At 49.5% G+C, this 19,798-nt stretch overlaps 8 protein-coding genes; 5 read left to right on the forward strand and 3 right to left on the reverse strand.

The window, feature by feature from the left end:
• Positions 1–657: 657 nt before the first annotated feature.
• FFUJ_08338 (related to gamma-glutamyltransferase) lies at positions 658–2,705 on the forward strand (the record flags this gene model as incomplete). XM_023580973.1 has 8 exons in its annotated part: positions 658–822; positions 873–1,136; positions 1,188–1,248; positions 1,301–1,399; positions 1,449–1,497; positions 1,545–1,600; positions 1,650–2,184; positions 2,237–2,705. 8 exons carry the CDS (start codon positions 658–660, stop codon positions 2,703–2,705), a joined length of 1,698 nt encoding a protein of 565 aa, XP_023433654.1.
• Positions 2,706–2,906: 201 nt separating this feature from the next.
• Positions 2,907–4,651, reverse strand: FFUJ_08337 (related to ALG11 protein; the record flags this gene model as incomplete). XM_023580974.1 has 4 exons in its annotated part: positions 2,907–3,091; positions 3,143–4,130; positions 4,185–4,320; positions 4,368–4,651. The coding sequence occupies 4 exons, from the start codon at positions 4,649–4,651 to the stop codon at positions 2,907–2,909; spliced, it is 1,593 nt and encodes a 530-aa protein (XP_023433655.1).
• A 1,088-nt stretch (positions 4,652–5,739) lies between these two features.
• Positions 5,740–6,804, forward strand: FFUJ_08336 (uncharacterized protein; the record flags this gene model as incomplete). Its single annotated transcript, XM_023580975.1, has 1 exon — positions 5,740–6,804. The coding sequence occupies one exon, from the start codon at positions 5,740–5,742 to the stop codon at positions 6,802–6,804; it is 1,065 nt and encodes a 354-aa protein (XP_023433656.1).
• A 130-nt stretch (positions 6,805–6,934) lies between these two features.
• Positions 6,935–7,775, reverse strand: FFUJ_08335 (related to syntaxin 12; the record flags this gene model as incomplete). XM_023580976.1 has 2 exons in its annotated part: positions 6,935–7,456; positions 7,509–7,775. The coding sequence occupies 2 exons, from the start codon at positions 7,773–7,775 to the stop codon at positions 6,935–6,937; spliced, it is 789 nt and encodes a 262-aa protein (XP_023433657.1).
• A 921-nt stretch (positions 7,776–8,696) lies between these two features.
• Positions 8,697–10,665, forward strand: FFUJ_08334 (related to nuclear envelope protein Cut11p; the record flags this gene model as incomplete). XM_023580977.1 has 3 exons in its annotated part: positions 8,697–8,835; positions 8,892–9,700; positions 9,751–10,665. The coding sequence occupies 3 exons, from the start codon at positions 8,697–8,699 to the stop codon at positions 10,663–10,665; spliced, it is 1,863 nt and encodes a 620-aa protein (XP_023433658.1).
• Positions 10,666–11,204: 539 nt separating this feature from the next.
• Positions 11,205–12,485, forward strand: FFUJ_08333 (related to thermatolerance membrane protein Dlt1; the record flags this gene model as incomplete). Its single annotated transcript, XM_023580978.1, has 1 exon — positions 11,205–12,485. One exon carries the CDS (start codon positions 11,205–11,207, stop codon positions 12,483–12,485), a length of 1,281 nt encoding a protein of 426 aa, XP_023433659.1.
• Positions 12,486–12,946: 461 nt separating this feature from the next.
• Positions 12,947–13,693, forward strand: FFUJ_08332 (uncharacterized protein; the record flags this gene model as incomplete). The annotated part of the gene is made up of 1 exon (XM_023580979.1): positions 12,947–13,693. One exon carries the CDS (start codon positions 12,947–12,949, stop codon positions 13,691–13,693), a length of 747 nt encoding a protein of 248 aa, XP_023433978.1.
• A 420-nt stretch (positions 13,694–14,113) lies between these two features.
• FFUJ_08331 (related to heat shock transcription factor HSF21) lies at positions 14,114–16,086 on the reverse strand (the record flags this gene model as incomplete). XM_023580980.1 has 5 exons in its annotated part: positions 14,114–14,922; positions 14,972–15,388; positions 15,446–15,513; positions 15,569–15,667; positions 15,719–16,086. The coding sequence occupies 5 exons, from the start codon at positions 16,084–16,086 to the stop codon at positions 14,114–14,116; spliced, it is 1,761 nt and encodes a 586-aa protein (XP_023433660.1).
• Between the last annotated feature and the right edge of the window lie 3,712 nt (positions 16,087–19,798).

Genomic DNA, 19,798 nt, shown 5'->3' on the forward strand with positions numbered 1-19,798 from the left:
GTCAGAATAAATAGCAAGAAAGAAATATTAGTAAAGAATCAGCACTATGCAAGCATGCTGATATTCAATGTCTTTTAAAGTTGTTGAATCTGATAGATAATAACACATGACTTCTGTTGGCAACTATGATAGGAGTAAGATGTCACAATACCCAAGTTTCTCATCCATTTGCCTATAGATTCCTATTTAGAACATACCCTTATTTAAATAAATTACACTTATAAATACCCCGATTCGAATTTAGTGAGCACTTCCTCCTGACTATCGCTGTCATGAAGTGATTGGTTACCCTATTTCCTAGACTGGCAGGTGATCGCCTCACGAGCCTGGGACCATGCATCTACCGGGGTATTCCGACAATCGGCCCTGCCAAATTCTGGGGGTTCCTTATCACGTCAATACCGGCTTCTATTATCTGCTTTAGAAATCAACTAACAACATCCATTCAACTTGGAGGCGGTCCCTTCGTCTCTTACATTATCACTCACTTTTGTATTAATACTTCCTCCTATTGTTTTGCCGTCACGTGGAGTTTAGATACTCTTATCAAACTGTCATTTCTTAGTAACGACTTACAGTGACAAAGTTGTTGAGACGACTAGTCATGAAGGGCGCGTACTGATTTCTAATACCAAAGAACACACCCCTACCACCAAGATGAAACTCCCGTTACTGTTACTGGCCTCCAGTATCCATTATGCCTCGATATCCGCAAGTCCCATATTCGAGGATTTTTTTTCTCCTGGTGTTGGTACCAGAGGAGCCGTTGCTTCAGAGGCTCAAGAATGCAGCTACATCGGCAGAGACTTATTAGCACGGGGTGTAAGACTTCTCGCCCCTTCTCTCTATAAATACACCAACTAAATATCCAGGGAAATGCCGTCGATGCCATGATTGGAACGACATTCTGTGTTGGTGTTATCGGCATGTACCACTCCGGCATTGGAGGCGGTGGTTTCATGATTGTGCGTGACAAGAAGGGTAACTACGAAGCAATCGACTTTAGAGAATCAGCCCCTGCAGCAGCATTTGAGGACATGTACCAAGGAAATGTGAACGGTAGCATCTACGGGGGTCTTTCTGTTGGTGTGCCGGGCGAAGTCCGTGGGTTTGAGTATGCACACAAGAAATACGGTGTATGAACCACAGACACACTGCAAGTTACCACAAGCTAACATTTTAAACAGAGTCTTCCATGGAAAACAGTCTTACAAGGAGCTATTAAGGTGGCTCAAGATGGATTCACAGGTACGCCCAAGGAGAGTAGAGAGACAAAGAGTTACAAGCTGACAAATGTCAGTCAATGCCGACATGGCAAGATTTATCGAGAAGACTATTAGAGACCATCACAACTTCTTTGTCGAGGATCCTTCATGGGCAGAAGATTTTACCCGAAATGGTATGCTTTTATAACACCCAACGCTGAGACCAGGGCTCACATTTAGCAGGACAGCTTATCCCAGAAGGAGAGAAGATGACAAGACGACGATACGCCCGGTAGGTCAAGGTTCGATGCCAGACTTCAACATAGCTAACCAACCCAGTACACTTCAAGCTATCGCAGAGCATGGCGCTGATGCCTTCTATACCGGTGCCTTCGGTAAATCAACCCTGCATCTGAAAACTGAGTAAATAATAACATGGAATAGCTGAGAGCATGGTCAAGACCATCCAAGAAACAAATGGTACCATAACACTGGATGACTACAAGAACTACGATGTAATTCCTCGAGAGGTTCTTCGCACTGAGTACAAGGGGCACGATGTCTATGGCATCAGCTCTCCAGCCGGTGGCGCCGTATCACTCAATATCCTGAACACCATGAACGGCTACACCCACCAAGACGAGGATCGAAACACCACACTGCACATCTACATCGAAGCCATGAAGTTCGCATACGGAGCTCGTCTGCACCTTGGCGATCCTGACTTTGTAGATGGCGTTCCTGAGCTTGAACATGAGATGCTCAATGCCACAACAGCAGAAAAGATCAGGAGTAAGATCGATCCTCGAAAGACCCAGAAGATTGAGAAGTATGATCCTGATGGCATCTACTCATCTGACGGGCATGGAACTTCACACGTCGTCACTGCGGATGGCGATGGCATGGCTGTTTCGCTGACCACCACCGTCAACCTCATCTTTGGATCTTTCCTCATGGACCCTCTCACTGGTGTGATCCTGTAAGTGTTACCAACCTCTTTCAATTTTGTGGTCATGGACTGACCGTCACAGAAACAACGAAATGAATGACTTCTCTATTCCGGGAGTTCCTAATGAGTTTGGTTTCGCACCAGCAGAAGCAAACTTCATTCGTCCAAACAAGCGCCCCCTATCCTCCTGTACACCTCTCATTGTATCCAACAAAGACGGATCTCTCTTTGCCGTCATCGGAGCTGCAGGGGGCTCACGTATTATCTCCGCCACTACTCAAGTTGCGTGGCGTGTATTGACTTCTCCATCGTGGTCTATCAAGGATGCTGTTCGTGAGCCCCGTGTTCACAACCAGCTCATCCCGAACACGCTACTAGTGGAGAAGAAGTTCAGTTCGTACGATGTTCCATCGCTGTTGGAGCGAGGACATAATATAACTTGGGTCGATGAGGGACTGAGTACAGTTCAAGCGTTGACAAGGGACTCAGCTGGTGTTTTTCAGGTCGCTCCTGAACCCAGGCAGAAGAACAGTGGCGGTGTGACATTGTAGACAGCACAGGAAGAGATGGAAGCATACATGTTTATATTCCTGATTGAGCGATCAACACTTGTAGAAGGACACAGCATACGACATAGAACATTGACTTGATTATGCCCAAGCTTTGTGCTTGCTGTATTAATTTCTCTAAGCTGTCTCTTCTCTCGCTAGAATCTTAGAAAGGGGGTATCCTTTAGTCTATCTCCAAAAAGTCTACGCTTTTTGTTTCGTAAGTGACACCAAGCGTGCCAAATGAACCGTCCACTTCTTTGCAAACTCCTCCTCGGTGAATCTCTTTGCCGACTCTCGTGCACGCAGACGAAATGCCAGAGGATCTGGCAGCGACAAAGCCTTCTCGTAGCCCTCTGCGAATTCTTCTTCTGTCGTTGCGTGGAAACCTGTTTCATTGTGTTAGAAAGATCCCGACATGGAATTTTCAGTCAGCTTACCAGTTGGCTGGCCATCGATGGGCACGACGATATCGAACTTGGGCCCAGCACTGTCATGAACCACGGAAATGAGTCCAGCAGCTTGGTATTCAACAACGCCGATTCCGAAGTGCTCATTCCACATGCCGTTGACACCCACAGATGCCCTTCTTAACCAGTCCAGAACATCTGACCATGGGGCATCGAGGTGGAACTTGACACTGTCTTTGATGCCAAGCTCATTAGCAAGAAGTCGCAGCTCGTACACACGCTTTGAGTCTGAGTCATCTCGCACGCTTCCGATCAGAACCAGCTGTGCTCCCTTGGATGCCTCGCTCTTGGTCTTGAGGAAAGTAGCGAATGACCGCATGATGAGTTGGTGGTTCTTTTCAGGTCGAAACTGGGCGAGGTAGACAAGAACTTTTTCTCTTCGCTTCTCACTCTCTTCGGAAACTTCGACTTCGCGTTCCATTTCTCGGACGGCGGTGGGAGGGTAGACAACTGCGATCGGATCTGTCTTGCTCTTCTGTTTGCGATAAGGGCCCCATAGACTCTTGATGTGGCCTTGAGTCCAGGTAGAGTTTGTCATGACAATATCAACCGTCGAGCCAACCCAAGAGTACAGAATGGCAAAAAGTTTCCAGTAATTCTTCTTGGCGAAACCCTGAGCTCCAGCACCCTTACCAGCATGTGCGCCCTGAGTTCCCGAGGGAGCCGTTGAATCGAGCGAGTCGAGCATGTCGGTAGAAATCGTAGGATAGTGCACATATGCCCCTGTAGGAACCTTGGGGAAGAGAAATTTGCATAGACCGAGAGCGAAGGCGTAGCCCATGGTGTCGACAAAGACGTCCGGGACCAGTAGTGAGAAAGCGTCCCAAGCCAAAACGACGGAGCCGATTGATTGGCCGAGCAGCGTGAAATGAGGCCATGTTGAGGGGAGTACCCAGTCTCGCTTGGAGAGGTAGAGGAACGTTATCGTGGGAGCATGGAGCTCAATATTGAATCTTGTCTAACACGGTGTAAGCATGCCGTGGTCCCCAGGGCAAGTTTTCAGGTCGTATACCTTGACTCGATTCAAGATCGCATCTTTTGTCACATTGTGATCGCCTGTGTATACCACACATTTGGCTTTTGGCCAACGATCTTGTGTGGCCCGAATCGCGGCCCAGAGCACTCGCTCTCCGCCACCTCCAGCATTGCTCCCTCACATTAGCTAGGTCATACGGTAGCTTATATGACAACATACCAGAACGGATGGAAGAAACCAACGATCCCCGACCAATCCCTTTGCGAGCTCAGAGTGCTTTGAAGATTATCGTCAACATCGAATACGAGTTTCGTCGCTGCGGTGCCTTGAGGGTCCTTAGCGCGGGCATCTTTATCCTCCTGTGTCATGAGGGCCAGAAGATGTGCACGACGGCCTTCTGTTCGTTTTCGAAGAGACCATCCTAGAAACCGTCGTAGAAGCCCACCTATTAGAGGCAGAGCTATCAGAATGGCCAGAGGCACAAGCGTCGCTAGGGACGCCATCAGGGTGGCCGTCTTTCGCGGTCAGGAGGCGGTAGTGTCGGGAAGGCTGTTCGGGGGGGTCGCAGGGGAATCGAGAAGCTATGAAAAACAGGTAAAGAAAATGCTTCGACCAGCGATATTTATATGGCCTCAGGGGGGGTGAGGCTGTCAGCTTTTGGTAGCGAAAGGCTACCATGAACGAGAGTGTGTGGGATGATAGTGTGACGTCTCCAGCTGGCCAGACCAGGTCTCAAAAAGTTCATCCACGGGCTTGGTCTTGGTCTTGGTGGGGGATAGGCACAGGCACCGACACCGCTAGAGGAACCCGAAGCTAAGCTTTTGGATGCTGCTGCAAGCTCCAAAGCTCAGTATCTGACCCACCGTAGCTGCGCAAGCTACAGGGGGGTTAGAGGCTCCTGACCCTTGTCACTGGACCCCTTCTTTAAATTCGGCAGCCCGCGGAGAGAACTTATGATAGCTCTGTTCCCTCCAGAAAGTTAGAAAGAAAATCATTTTTAAGAATACGAGATCAAGGACTGAACGGACCAACCAGGGCTCATTCTGCGTCCAACGGAATAATTATGGTCAAGGGCGCTTCCATATTCGATCATAAAGCCACGTCTTCTCAAGAACTTTTTACACGAATCTACAAGCACTTATATGAATTGTCATTAATAATCAATCTTGGCTATTTTACTGGTTGCTTTATCAACTTATAATGAGAGTTGCTATAAATAATGAAGGTACCTAACTCAGAGCGTGGTGCACAAGTGGAAGAGCAAAGAGTTCATCCTCAAGACTTTCAAGAGGGTTTGAATCATGCTATACAAACGGACTCTGCAAGTTAACGCTAACACTGATCATTTAATAGTACTTGGATATATAGGGCACTCGTAAATATATTGTTCCTTACTGTTGTCCCGTACAGTGGTTCTTCCTTAACTACCAGCAGTACTAATCGAGATATTCAACGATGAACTGTTAGCGCTGATTGGCTGAGAATTCAGAAAAATAGCCCCAGTTTGACCTCATGTCATGGACTTTCGAGACTCACTCACACCAGCACCAAGTCCTCCATTGCACCCGCAACCACGGTGTTAAGGGTCAAAATGTCCCTAATAAGAAGAACTGCCCATTCCATGTCGCCTCAGGCCAGGCCATCACTCTCAGTCATTAACACAACACGCCGAATCTCACATCCAGCCATTCTCAGCTCATTAACTTCATCGCCATGCGCCAACCGCAGGAACTTCTCTGTCGCTTCTGCGCTCGGTGAGACAGTCACCATGACAGCCAATGCCCTCAGCTGGGCTCATAGCGCTGGCGTGCCGTGGTATGTGGCTATACCACTACTTGCTGTGGGCGTCAACGCAACCATCCGATTCCCTCTTCAACTATACAGCGCTCGTTTGCGGGAGGCTAGAAAACCATTGGATCCTCTTATCACAGCTTGGACTCGTCGGCATATGATGGATAGGAGTTTAAACAACCCTGAACTTCCCGATCGTGTGAGATCGCTTCGCGTTGCAGGTGCAGTTGAAAAGTCAAGACGGAGAATATTAAAGACATGGGGTCTCCAGCGCTGGAAAAGTATGGCACCTTTACTTGGAATGCTTCCCTTTGTCACCATATCTGAGGCTCTTCGAAGGAAATGCGGTGCACCCCTGGGTTGGATCAGTCACAAGATTGGCCTGGGTAATACTGGACTCGGGCCCTCGAGCAGCATGTTTGACCAGTCCTTGGTGGACGGAGGCTTATTCTGGTTCACCGATCTAGCGTCTGCGGACCCTTACTACGGGCTTCCTGCCATCTGCTCGGGTATTCTGGTATGGAGTATATGGGCTAGGATGCCCAAGGAACAAATCCAGGCACTATTGCGAATCCAGCCCCCAGGCGCAAAGATGATGGTCGCCTCCAGGCTACAACAACTCCTGGGCCGTGTCATGCTTATGATGCCCCTACTGCCACTCCTCTTTGCCGATCTGCCAAGCGCTATCTTCCTTTACTGGGGTACATCATTTGCGCTTACCCGCGTCAATGACTTCTTTATTCAACGTCTTGTTCCACCAAAGACGTCAGATCTGAGGGCACCTAAGCCATCCAAGGAATTCCCTTTCGTGCTCAAAGACCAATCACGGATTGCAAAGACATCTGACAAAAAAACAATTGATTAAGCGTTCATCTGTAACTACCAATGCAGAATCGTGGGGAAAGTTGGATGTATAGGTCCCTAGAAAACTCCAATAGACGCCTCAAGAACAAGAACAGGCCACCCATAATCGTCAGTCGCTGCGCTCTAAGAATCTAGTCAAGGACAATAGCCAGAATAACAATGGTCAAAATGACGGCGAGGATCAGCAACAGGCAGCAGCTCTTGTTGCGGGCTGCCTTCTGATACCGCGCGGCCTGTCGGTTCTCAACATCAGCTTGCCGCGTGTCATCCCGGACGTTCTCAACATTGTCTGCGATCGTCCCAAGCTGCTCTCCCTGCTCATTGACGATTTGCGCCACCTGTCGGAAGAGAACGTTCAAATCGCCTACACCCTGCTCAATATTGCGAATCTCCTCCTCGCGCTCGATGATGAGAGCTTCCTGGAAGTCGACTTCGTCTTGGGGTGCGAGCTGGGAGACTTGCTCTTGTTGTTGCAGCTGCTCAAGCTGATTGCCGGACTGGGGGCCTTCGGCGGATTCACCCTCCTGTGCGGCACGGGCGGCGGTAACGGATGCGCGCTCCTTCTCGAGGGCTTTTCGCTGGAGGCTTTGGAATTCTTGAAGAGCTGCCTGGAAGTCGCTCGAGACCTTTGTTTGCTCGTACTTTTGTTGTTTCTGCATACAATTAGCATGCGACAATGATCGAGACGCATTTTCATCATAATACCGTCAATTCTTCCCAAGTTTGAAGGCGCTTAACGCCCTCGCCGATCTCTCTGCACAATTCCCTCGTCTTATCCATGCTATTGTGAACTCGCTCCCGCAGGCGCGGGGTATCCTTACGTGTGCCGAGCACATTGACATCGTTGGCGAGTTTTCGATTGTTGCTGAGGAGGGCTTGAAGCTTGCTCTTGAGGTCGTATTGAAGGGCTTGGAAATCAGGGTCATCGCTATAGCCGGCGCCGCCGCGCCCGGATTCTAGATCGTACGACATGGTTGTTGTGATGATGTAAGGTCGAAAGGAAGAGTTGCGTGGATGGAGGCTGGGCCCTTGACTCTGGACTTCAGCCGGAAAAGTGGGTCGGGACAACCTAAGGTACCTAACGTAAGTCTGGTCTAAATACAGAGGGCCTTAGAGAGAATGAGAAAAGATCCTAGGACTTTGACCCTAAGAGATAAAAATATTTAGGTAGTTTAGCCTAAACTTAGGAGACTCTTTGCTGAGTTTATTTTGGCATCTTCTTCTATTGTCTCGAGTTTTCTTGTTCCCCAAAGCCCGGTCTACAAGCAGAGTCACTAGCCAAAGAAGATGGCTGGTTTTTGTTGATACAAGACAAGAAATGAATGTGAACACAAAAGTCAACCCAGGCGTTTTGATCAAGAACTCACTTACGGTCGAGAATATCCTCCAAAACGTTGAGGAACAAGAGGGAGCGAGACACCAGACCTGCTGCCTGGTTCCAGTACGGTTTCGTTAGTAGATCTTAGGACTAAGTGATAGAAATACTTAGGTACCTTAGCCTAAGCTTAGGGGACCTTTTACTGAGTCTATTTTGACAGCATCTTCTAATTATTTTCTAAAGCTTTCTTATTTTGCTGCCTTGTTCTGAGGTGGCTGAGGTTTCATTAGTAGTTACGGATACAGCGCCATGCAAACATACGTAATTGAACATGCATCTCAGTCTAGGTAGCCAACCAGAGCGGAGCCGGACCTGGTGCTATCAGCACGTGACAGATAATGACGGAGCTTGGACCTTAGCGTTTCTGCGATCGAGTCGTTGCTGCTTGGAGATTTTTATTATTTACTTGGGGCTTGAGCTTAGAGCTTCCATTGTTAGTCTCTTTGAATCAATCCACGACATCATCGCCCAACAACGTCTCGAGCCCTTCTTTATCCTGGGGATGCGCTGTCAAGATGGCACCTACCACGGTTAGAAAAGCGCCTTACAAGGACTTTCTACAGCCTGCTCTTCACAGACGATTCACTTCTACGGCGACTGTTTTGCTGCTCGTGTCCTACCTGCTGGCGGTCGTCCTGGACGGCTGGAAATCTTGTAAGTCGAATTCATTTGAACTTGCACTTGCGCCAACACTAAATCCCATTGTTTAGACTTTTGGTCTTGGTTTCCCATTGGCCCTGTTGGTGTACGAACCCTCTTCATCTTCACATGTGGCCTTGCGATCGTCGTTCTCCGAATAGCAAACTACCACGTTGGCCTACGAACCACTGGCCCCGGCTTTCAGACCCTTCGCAACACAATCACTCAGCTTCAAACATACGAGACTTTGTTCTGGTATGGCTTCTCCAGCCTGCTGTTTAGCCATGTGTTCCTATGGGCAATGCCCAAGGCGGCAAACCTCTCTTGGATCACGTACTTCAGCGGTGACCGTGCGAGACTGAACGAGAGACCGCTCTTCTTGCTTGCGTACATGGTCTCATGTGCCATCACGCAAACCTTCAACCATTACCGAAAGGACACCGATCGTCTGGTTCTGGCATCGTCAAAGGGCAAGAACGAGAAGCAGCCTGACGCGTTGAAGCTCCTGATTACTGCAGTCCCAGCAACATTTGGCGCTTCTCTTTCCGGTGCCGCAAGTGCGCTGCCTGTCGCCTTGATTCTATACTACACCATACTGCGATCTTTCATCTGGGGATGGGCGCTTATGTTCTTGCGCATCTTCTATAACCTGCCAAAGACCAACATGCTCCCGCCTAGTTGGCCGAGTGATCTTTGGCTTCTTTTCCGATGCATAGAGGCTGGAACTTTCGTGCATTTGATATGGAACATTGGTAACTTTGCTTTCTCGAAATTCATGGTCAAGGAGCCCCTGAAGAATGGCAAGCCTCTTACCTCTGAGTCCAAGGACCCCAATGGCAGTCTTTTGAACGGTCTTAAGAGCAAGAAACTCTCTATCAAGGTGAGATGTGTCACACACGCGCGTTGAACAGTCATTTTAATCGTATCTAGGCATTTGCGATGTGGGAGCTTGCAATCATTGCGCAAGGCTTTGAGACCCGTCGACAGGCTATCTACGAAGACATCGATCGTAAGGATGGACCTATGTGGTCCCAGGTCTACGCCATCTGTATGGAAGTGGTCAAGTCCATCGAGACGCGAATTGATACCTACGGCAAAGTTCCTGATGCACCACCAGCTGCGCCGGCTCCGGAACCCAAGCAGCGAGTATCCGCTCCTCTTCGCGACGATCCCATCTTTAACAGTCGAGGGGCTTCCAAGACGATGCTCAGCGAGGTTGAGAAGCGATTAGGACAGGCCGCACTATCCCCTGGCGAGTCTCCTATGTCCAACTTGAGCCCTATCGCGAAGAAGACATGGAAAGAGGCCAAGGACCGGGTCTTGACGAAGGAGCAGCAGGAACTTGTTGCTCCCGATCACATAAAGAGCCAACTTGAACACTGGACTCTCCAAGTGATGGAGGTAGACACTGTGGCTGCCCTTTTCCAGCAAGATTTCCGAACCCAATTTGCTGCTGCGGTGCTGGGTACCCCATACGCTGAGCCTACGCTTTGTATCAACGCGATCAACGTGCTTCACCATCTCTCAGTGCACAGCTTGGCAGAAGATCAATTTGGTAATGTGCACAGAGATGTCCCAAGCATTATCCGAACCTTTACATCAGTAATCAAGAAACTGGAGGCCTTCCGCCTGCAGTTCCCATTGCACTGGACTGATGTGTCGGGCAAGAGGATCAGCCCCGAGGTGGAAGAAGTTGTGGAAGCTCTGAAGACTGCTTTGCAACAGGTGCTGGGCAAGTTCGAGCCTTATAGCAGCGACCTTAGACTGACACTTACTGATATTCGCTTGGCCAAGGAGGCTTCTGCGACTTCAAAGAAGTCTGAGATGGCAGAAGTGGCGCGATAGGTCAAAGGACGTAAAACACAGGCATATCGGGAAGGATATTAATGTATTATGATACCATTGTAACAATTTGGAACACGATAAAAGCAATTGAGCAATTATTCCATCCATGGATCCAATAATAGTATGTATTTATTGCAGTAGCTTCATATATCGAAGCTAATGCAGTGCAATTAAAGATAGTGGGGCCGCCGCTGTACCGTATCAAAACACGGTGTCCGCGCCCAAAACACACTGTGACTTCAAGGGTACTCGCCAACTGCCAACCTCTTCCTGTCCAACTCTGGTTACATCAATCGCATCATCACCAAATAGGTCCGCCTTTTGGACATGCCATTCTCAACCCAACCCCCTCAACAACTACAGTGACACCACTTGCTCACTGTAGCATCTCATTCACTCGTTCAGCTTCTTCTTTAACCTAGTCATGTCCCACTCTTCGTCCCTTTTCTTATTATACTCACGACCCCGGTCATAGCGGCCTTTGGTAGCATCGCAGCGCATTCGCAACTGCGGCTTTCTTGTGCCCATGGACTAGGAATATGGCGTCTCCCGTTTCTCATCGACGGCTTGTCGCCTCTATCGTCTACCGAACTCTCTACCTTCTTCTCTACGTCTGCCTTCTAGGACTGCTAATATCCACCCCTGCCGACGCCATTCATCGCTCGTTCCAAAATCGACAGCTCTACAACATCTGGATCGTCGCTGCCGCCTACGTTCTCGCCATTGTCATCATCTCCTTCGTCTTTATCACCCGTCTATACATCAACAAGACCGATCTTGGGTCGATACCGAAAGGATGGGTTCCAATCGAGAAGGGGGATCTTCGCTCGGCTGTCTATAAAGTAATTGCGCTGGGTCTTGGGCGAAGTGCATCGATCGCATACGAATCGCGCCCCAGGCTTCAAACAGACAACACGGCCCCGGATGATGAAACTGTCGAAACAAGGGTTAAGCTGGGTTTTGATGGTCCTAGTGGTCCGGCGGAGGAGTTGGTGGTGGTGATCCCTCGTAAAAAGCCTGTCTGGGGAGATATTGAACACTATGGATGGTCCTCACCCAACGCTCCGGATTTACCGAACCTCGAGTACACCACTGTCTTCTCAGAACTGCCTAATTTGATCGAGGGCAAAGCTTTGACTCTTGCGCCTCCTGACCCGACCTCCGATACGAACCCGCCTTTGCTGGACCCAGACGCTGTAGCTCTTCTGCAGCGAACCGCCAATATGAGCCTGCGCGATTACGTAGTTCACCTGGCTGAATTGGGGGTGATCGAGATGGATTCAACCACTATCGAGTTTCTTTCACACTACGAATATGCACGCTTCTCGAATCGACCAATTTCCAATGCTCAGTTTAAGGAGCTTATGCATCTTTTTGCCGAGATTCTTCACGCCATGGAACCCCTGGATCCAGATGTTTTGGACGAGCAAGACGATGCGTCCTCACCCTCTACCGATGGCGATGACGATACTAGACCAAGGCTGGGCACGTCTCGCAGTAATCTGGCTCCCTCCGACGCTAGCATCAGCAGCTCTGCTCGAATAAGGCGCCAGCCATCCACGAATACCTGGAATGTTTATGAGACTGCTCCTAACAGCGTGAGGAGCGGATTTACAGGGCCAGGGTCCATATCACGAAGACTTAGCAATAACAGTCTTGCTCGAAGTCGGCGTCATTACCCCTTGAGCCAACCATCAACCTCCAGCCTTCGATCCAAATCATCAGCTAGCTCTGGGTCTGTTATTCGACTTGCGACACGGCACGACTCAACAGACCTGCCTTACGTCCTCAGCTTGAGAGATACGACGGCTAGCTACTAATGACTTGTTTTGGGGGCCCGGCGAATGGTGTGGCTCTTTACGTTTATGAATTTATGACTCAAAGTATTATCACAGTTACAGGATAGAGATTGTGTAATTTCCTAATCTTAGTTAATTCGAGTATATATCTCCCAAAATTATTATACAATGCAGTAAATATTGAAGCATATTTCCTTTAATCATAGCATGTTACGAATTGAACTCTCTTGTTGAAGTCGAACTTCTCGTCAGGGACATTGGTGCCAGAAGTGATAAGATAAGCATCCGCATTTTTTGTCGCATGTGAAATTATTCTGCCAGATACTCTCCACCAACCCCAAACATCACCAATCCTGGTCAGCTGAAGCAATGATAAATTAACTCTCGCAAACATCCCTAATTACTTCAAGGCACTTCTCTATACGATCTTCTTCGGATTGCGCGCACCAGCATCACTACAACTAATTGCGACAAAAGATACAATGGCACCTGAAGCCCAACCTTTCCCCGTCGCAACAAACCGCGATGCAATCGCAAACACTCTTTCACTGCTCCTCGCCTCCAGGACGTCCATAGGAAAATCGATGCCTCTTACTCGTGATTTACCGCGCAAGCAACGCACTCTCCCAGACAACAACGATGAGGATCTCGCTCGCGGCGCACGACCAAACGAAGGATTAGGCTATGTTCCAGAGAAGAAAGACGTTCAAAAGTTTGCAAACTCAAAAGAGGAGAGAATGCTAAGGGGCAGGTTGAACAAAGATGCCAAGGGCAATCTAAAGAAGAAGGCTGAGGAAAGTGAGAGCGAAGATGAAGCTGGACGAAGTGCCCTAGGCAAACGAAAGAGGCCTCGAAAGGAGAAGGAGAAGGAGGTTGAACCGGAGCCGGAGGCTGGCGATCAGACTTCTCCTGTTACACCTGAGGATAAGGAGACGAACGAAAACGGGGGAGAGTTCGAGGTGGATGCGGATGCGGATATGAAAGACGCTGTAACACAGGATGGACCTATTTTGGGCGGTGGGCAGACAGAAAAGAAGCGGAAGAAGAAGAGCAAGAACAAGAAAAACAAGAAACAAAAGACCGCACCTGGGGTAACAGGGGGGGAGGGCAGAGGCATAACGTTTATATATATCAGTTTTATATCAAGATACCCACAATACACGCAGAGAGTTGACATCATTTCACAGAAAAGGGAGATGCCAGGATCAAATTTAACCTGCTTAGAATAATATTGTCTTCTGATGGTATATACCATGCACCCACCACGCAACTCCTCCCAAGAATTCAACTTCCATCTCTTAGGTGTGCCGAAATCTGCCCCCTTCCTTTCGGCGAGGACTAATGATTTCCATGGGACTAAACAAAATGCCCACCATGGTATCCTGCTATGCTTTGCGCTCGTAATGAAGAAAGCCTCCTTGACCGTGTTCTAGCCAGCTATCCGATGTCCTCCTATACTCCAAGTAGGCGGTCTCTTCGCCATCAAAATCCAAAGTATGTTTATGGCCTAATGTAATGCCGATGAAGGGAAAGTAAATATCCATGTACAGAGCCCGTGTATGTGTATGTACGTATATGATGTGTTGAATTTCGTCGTCCATAGTTTGGGTTTCAAGAGCCCACAGTAAAATCAGGGTTAAATGTGTGATTTACTGCATTCGCTTTCGCTTCCTGTCATCGTCACCTCGGGGGTCCTCATCCTCGTCTGATCGCTCGGCAGTGTCACTAGGATTGAGGATATGAGCCATGCTCCCCCTTCGAGTAGGGGGAGCTGAATGATCTTTCACGGCAAGGTTCTTGTTCTCACGGCCAGCGGATCCCCACGACCAGCCACCGAATGTATCAGAGCCACCGCCAGAGCCATTTGCAAATGGAGGTGGTGGCGTTGTTGGACGTGAGTGAGGGTGTGTTTGGGACGCAGCTTGCAACGAGTAAGTTGAAAATGATTCTCTGATCCGTTGGTCTTCCGGGGCTACACGGCTAGGCGAAGGGGGCCATGCTCCAGAGGGTGCGCCAGTGCTGAAGGGAGAGGGTGCTGGCTGCCAGCCATGGGCTCGAATATCGGCTGCAGTGTGACGGCGGGCCAGGCTGCCAGGGCCGGGAACAGTCTCAACATTGGATAGAGGATGAGGAGCAGGAGGCGGCGGAGGCGGTCCTGTACGTAACGGGGACGACTGCGTAGTACTGCTTCCGCTGATGGAGCCATATGGCCTGCGAGTGCTGCTAGATAGGTTGGAAGGAACTGGTGGTTTATAAAAGTTCTGGCCGCGTGCGGGGGGGACGCCTAGAGCAGGGCCTCGTGTCTGGTCGTCCTGGGCAAGCTGTCTGGGTGATACTGGGGCGTTCTCGACATTCGCAAAATATTGTTGTCGGCCGGTGTAAGGTGCCTCCTGGGGTGGTTCGTCGAGTGTCCGAAGTACTTCAGCCTGCCTTTGCATTTCGCCCTGTAGAATAATGACTTAAGTCAACGTTAGCTATCGTTCGAGATTTCGCCTAGTAATACACACCTTCACGAGAGAGGGGACTCTCAGCCGGAACAAGAGACAGCATATGTCTTGAAAGCTCTTGATTGAAGTGAAGAAGTCGATTTACCGTGTCCATTGCGGCTTGGCTCTTGACATGCATATAATGAGCTGCCTCTTCGCTCCTCTGCAGGCGATTACTCAAGTCGAAGAGCGTATGCTCAATGTTGAGCATTCGAGCATCAGCGCTGTCAGGCGGGATAGGTACGGGCTCGGCTGGAGTGCCTGGCTGGGATGCTACAGGTTTGGTATAGTTGCTCTCGCGGTGCACCAAAGCATGTCGACTGGCTCGGCGCTTGATCTCACGTAGTCCTACTAGGTCGCCGCGCTTGAAGTTACCGTTGCCATGCTTGAATTCCCAGAGAGTTGTATCAGGGTTTCCAGTGTGGAAAACATCGCGTTCTTTGCGCAAGTTAGCCAATGCGATTACTCACAATTCGTGTGTGTTCTAGTACTCACCCTTGTGAAAACCGTACATGTTCAGCTGTCTCACGAATGATGAGATATTGGTATGTTTGAAATATTGACTAGAAGGTATTAGTCGAGTGCCAAGTAGCCAGTTTATGGATGTATTGGACGCACGAGAGAACTTTTGAGAAGTCGGCCGAGGGCGACATGACGAAGCTTTCAGCGCTTGCAGACCATGAAATCAAGTGTTGAATGTTGGGATCTTCTAGCATGCTGTCGCTACGTTAGCAAGCTATCGTGAAGAGCTTGGCGGCGCGGTCTCACTTGTAGAGCTTATGAATGAAGGCTGTCTGTACGATTTTAGGCTGGTGTACAGCAGCAGCAGCCGGCGGGGGCGCAGGCATGCTATTGGAATTATTGGCATTATTGTTTGCGGCGTTGTTGGAATCGGGAGCGGGAGAGTTCTTGGGTCGATCGTTGGATTTGCCGTTGGCATCGGAATCGGAGTTGTTGTTGCCAGTAGAAGATGGCGCAGGTGATGTGATCTCCATGGGATCGCCGTTGCTTGGAGGAGACATCTTGATCGTAGGAGTTGGTATAGGAATAATGCGAGAACCCATTGACTCGCTATGGGGAATTGGATTCGAATGTGGGAAGGTCTCAGTCCTGACGGCCATGTGCGCTGTAGCCATGATGATTAGTCGACAAGAAGGGTCATGTATGTACAGACGAGCCGACAGACGAGCCGGGATCAGGGTCGACAGTGCTTGCTATCTCTTGAAGAAACGAAAGATGCAAAGAGAAGCGAACAACAAGCGAGGACGGAAGGAAACGGGGTAGTTAAAGGATGGAGTACATAAGGTAGATGTTGGCAGGGAAAGTAAAGTAGGTAGGAGGGTGAACACAAGGCCGGCCGATAGGGGTGTGAAGGAATGAGGGTGTGTAGCGGCTAAACTTTGAGACGACAACGTAGGAAAGGAAAAGAGTAAGGTGAGGTGAGGTAAAGCTTTGTAAAGGGAAGAGAACCCGGAGACAGAGACGGTATCGCGGATGCGAGACTGTGGATCACAAGCCGAGAGACAACGGGGGAGGAGGCGATGGAGAGTGGTAGCGGAGTCGGGATCGGAGCCGGTCTTGAAAGAGATATGTATGTACCATACTGTGCATGAGATAGGCAACTTGCGACGTGATGCGATACAATGCGATCAATGGGCGCGGAATGGACTGTGCAGACACAACAGAGTGAAGTCTTCAAAGGCTTACCTCATTCTCAGGGCGCAAAAACGAGTCAGTGGTTGATGTCGCGCAGCGCAGTTCAACTCAGCCCAAGTCTGTTCAAGCGCTTCCCGGCGTTGGTAGGCGAAATGCGCAGTCCTGGGCTTGGGAAAGAGAAAGGTGACAGGAAAAGACAGGCGAACGAACGACAGAATGGGATGTGGTAATAGCCCAGACAAGAACGGCGATTTGCAGCTGGGCCCGCCAGGTTCTTCTTGGTCGATGGTTGAATTGGTTAGACTGGCCAAGACCACAAGCTCTCAAACCCCAAGCCAAGCGCTTTAGGGAGGTCGGTCACTAAGGTTAGTGTTGGTTTTAGGTGACACCCTGGTTAGGATAGTTGCTGCTGATCAGCCTCGCATAGGGGCCTTTTCAGGGCTCTCGTCCACCTTCTAGAAGGCGGGGGGAGGGCAGGCAAGATTTGTCGCCGAGTCTATCTTGGCACCTCAGCCAGATGATAGGTTGCTCGGACAAAGGGCAAAACCACTGCAGGGACGTAAAGATAGACGAAACACTGGACAGATCCCTGATAGCGTTCGATACAGCTCGGCGATGCCGCGATGATCAAACGTTTTGGCTGTCTTGATGAAGAAGTCTTAAGCTAGGTTTGGTTCAACCGTGGAGTCGAAGCTGTCCCGTCCAGTAATGCTCAACTGACGAATCGTCAGGGCTGCTGCTAGCAACGACACCTACGTGGAAACAAGCGGGGAGAGCTCTCAGTTCAGGACAGGGCCGAAAAAAAGATTGGCGAGTGGCAGTCGGAGTAGGTAAAGGGCTGAGCGCCAGAAAACAGAAAACAGCTTCTGTGCACTGTGAAGGAACAGACGGGAATGTACCTGCTGGTGGGTAGTGAAAGTGGTTGCACGGGAGTTTAGGTAGGGGGCAAAGACGCTCTAGCTAAACCCGAGTCAATGGTTATGTATAATGATAGGAAAGTTGCAAGGTCCTGTTGAATGAAGGTCTCGAAAAAGACAGAACGAAAGACAGGAGGAGGGGAGGGAAAGAATCCAAGCAAGCTGCTGGCAGGACTGATTTCTTTTTCTGGAACTGCAAGGAAGCCGATGCGATCAATATCAACTGGATCCATGCGCCGGGGTTGGAAATTTGGGGGCATGGCTAGCAAGGAGTCCATGGAGATAGAATGGGGATGGGGATGACACTCATGGCTACCTACGGAGGAGAGTAGGTTAGCCCAGCTGAGATCCAATCGAAAGCAATGAGTTGAGTCTCCAAGAGAAGCCCACTCACACCAACTCCAAGCCTCTGGCCTTCTGGGCACCCCCTCACCCGCATGGGCATGCATCGATTGTTGCACCCTCTCTTTCAGACCCTTACCTTATACTCACTCCAGACGTCCCACGCCCAGGAACGGACTTTACAAAGTACGGCAGCTTGATTTCTCATGCTATCACCGTCTGGAACAAATTTTAACTGCAGTGACAAGCTGAAAGACAGAGGTCTCACTTCTGCCAAATGCAGCCATCCGTGGTTCTGGATCACTGCCCCAAGTAATGGCATAACCTATCATGGCCTCATCATTGGAATGAAGTTCCAGCGCCCAGGCTGAAGGAACTCATCAATCGTCTCAGTGCGACAACCAAGACTTTGACATGTCTAGTAGATGGAACAATGGTAGAAGCCGGTATAGCGCCGCCAAGATCAACACCCGCTTACACAGTCCCCGAAATCTAGTGGCGGCTTCAGCGACAGATCGGGGATAAAGAACCCGTCAGAGAAAGTTGCTCCAAACGGTACCGGAGATGGTAAGATAAAGCTTACCTGAAGAAGGGCCCGGAACATTCAACATCCTTTCCACGACGCCATGCTGCTCTCATACATGGTGTGGCAGCCTGGCGTCTGGAAACGCCGGGAGGCAAAGTGCAATGTGTGGCGCCCAGCCTCGATGACCCGAAGAGGGTGTCTCAAGGGGCATCGACAATACCAGAAAAGTAAGAAAGAGGAAATTCAGGTATGTTGCAGCAGTCAATAATGGCCCAGACCATTTTTTCTGTATCGGTACATAGATGCACCAGTGGATGCAGCGAGTGTGCGTGTGGAAATGTTGAAGAAGCTTAGAAGGCGTGGCTCGTGACTGGGTACTATATTGATCGTCCCCATCAAAAGCTCAAAAGGTTTTCCTTTCTCCGTGCCTGAATCCGAGAGCCTCGTGGTCAAAAACTATAGAAAAAGCCTCAACGTTGCTGCATATGATGGGTCTCTGAGGGTCGATCATTTAGTCGGAAGCAAAGCCGCGTTGAGAAATCGGAAAGGTGGTGCATGATCGTTGTCCATGCCATAAGAAGTAATAGCTCTGATGGTACGTGATAATGAACCAATACCGACATGTGGAAGACATCAATCGTCATTGGACATACAGAATACTCTTCTCTGGTTCTGCAACAAACCGCTAGTCTTCATCATAATGCGTAATTACGGGATACAAGAAGCAGTAAGGAGTATCATCATCTCAGGTCAATCTTTGCTCGGACCCTCTGCTAGTTCTTAAGCATGACAGGGCTCCGCATGTGGTACCACGGTGAGGGCGATGTTGCAGCACTTGATAGAAGTCCTCTCCAGGATCGCGAGATAGTGCATCGAAGAGACGAGATGGCGGCAGGGCGGGCTCTAGCAGTGAACCGGTTGGGTAAATGGGGAATGGATCTGAATCAACATGGACGGCCCGGATGACCCTGGCTCAACAAGTCTCCCTGTTGGTCGACCCTTGTCCAGCTGGGTACAGTTTCCGCAAATGGTAACCGAAGAGTTTGTGTTGGTGGTTGAACGAATGAAAGGGGCTCTAAGAATTGTGCATCTTCTAGTACGGAGTCGAGCCTCTCCCTATCTGATGAATAGCCTCTAGGAATATTCGAATATCTTGGTGGTGTGCTTTTTGCTCCGACTTTGACTTTGAACGTAACTAATGCAGGCACAGACAGATGTCACATGATTCTCGTCCTTCATTCGAGATTACTATTACCTAGGTAAGCTCCTTCCCTTTCGTCGGGCTAGGTGAGGTTCTTTTGTTCCTCTTGGCTTTACCACTGGAAGGTGCTAAACATTGGCTTCACTGAAAGTCCTTAAAAGCAGTCTCTGATTTCCTAGCTGGGCAGGAGACAGGTGCACTTTCTT

This window comes from Fusarium fujikuroi, chromosome FFUJ_chr07, assembly GCF_900079805.1.
Source record: "Fusarium fujikuroi IMI 58289 draft genome, chromosome FFUJ_chr07".
NCBI lineage: Eukaryota > Fungi > Ascomycota > Sordariomycetes > Hypocreales > Nectriaceae > Fusarium > Fusarium fujikuroi.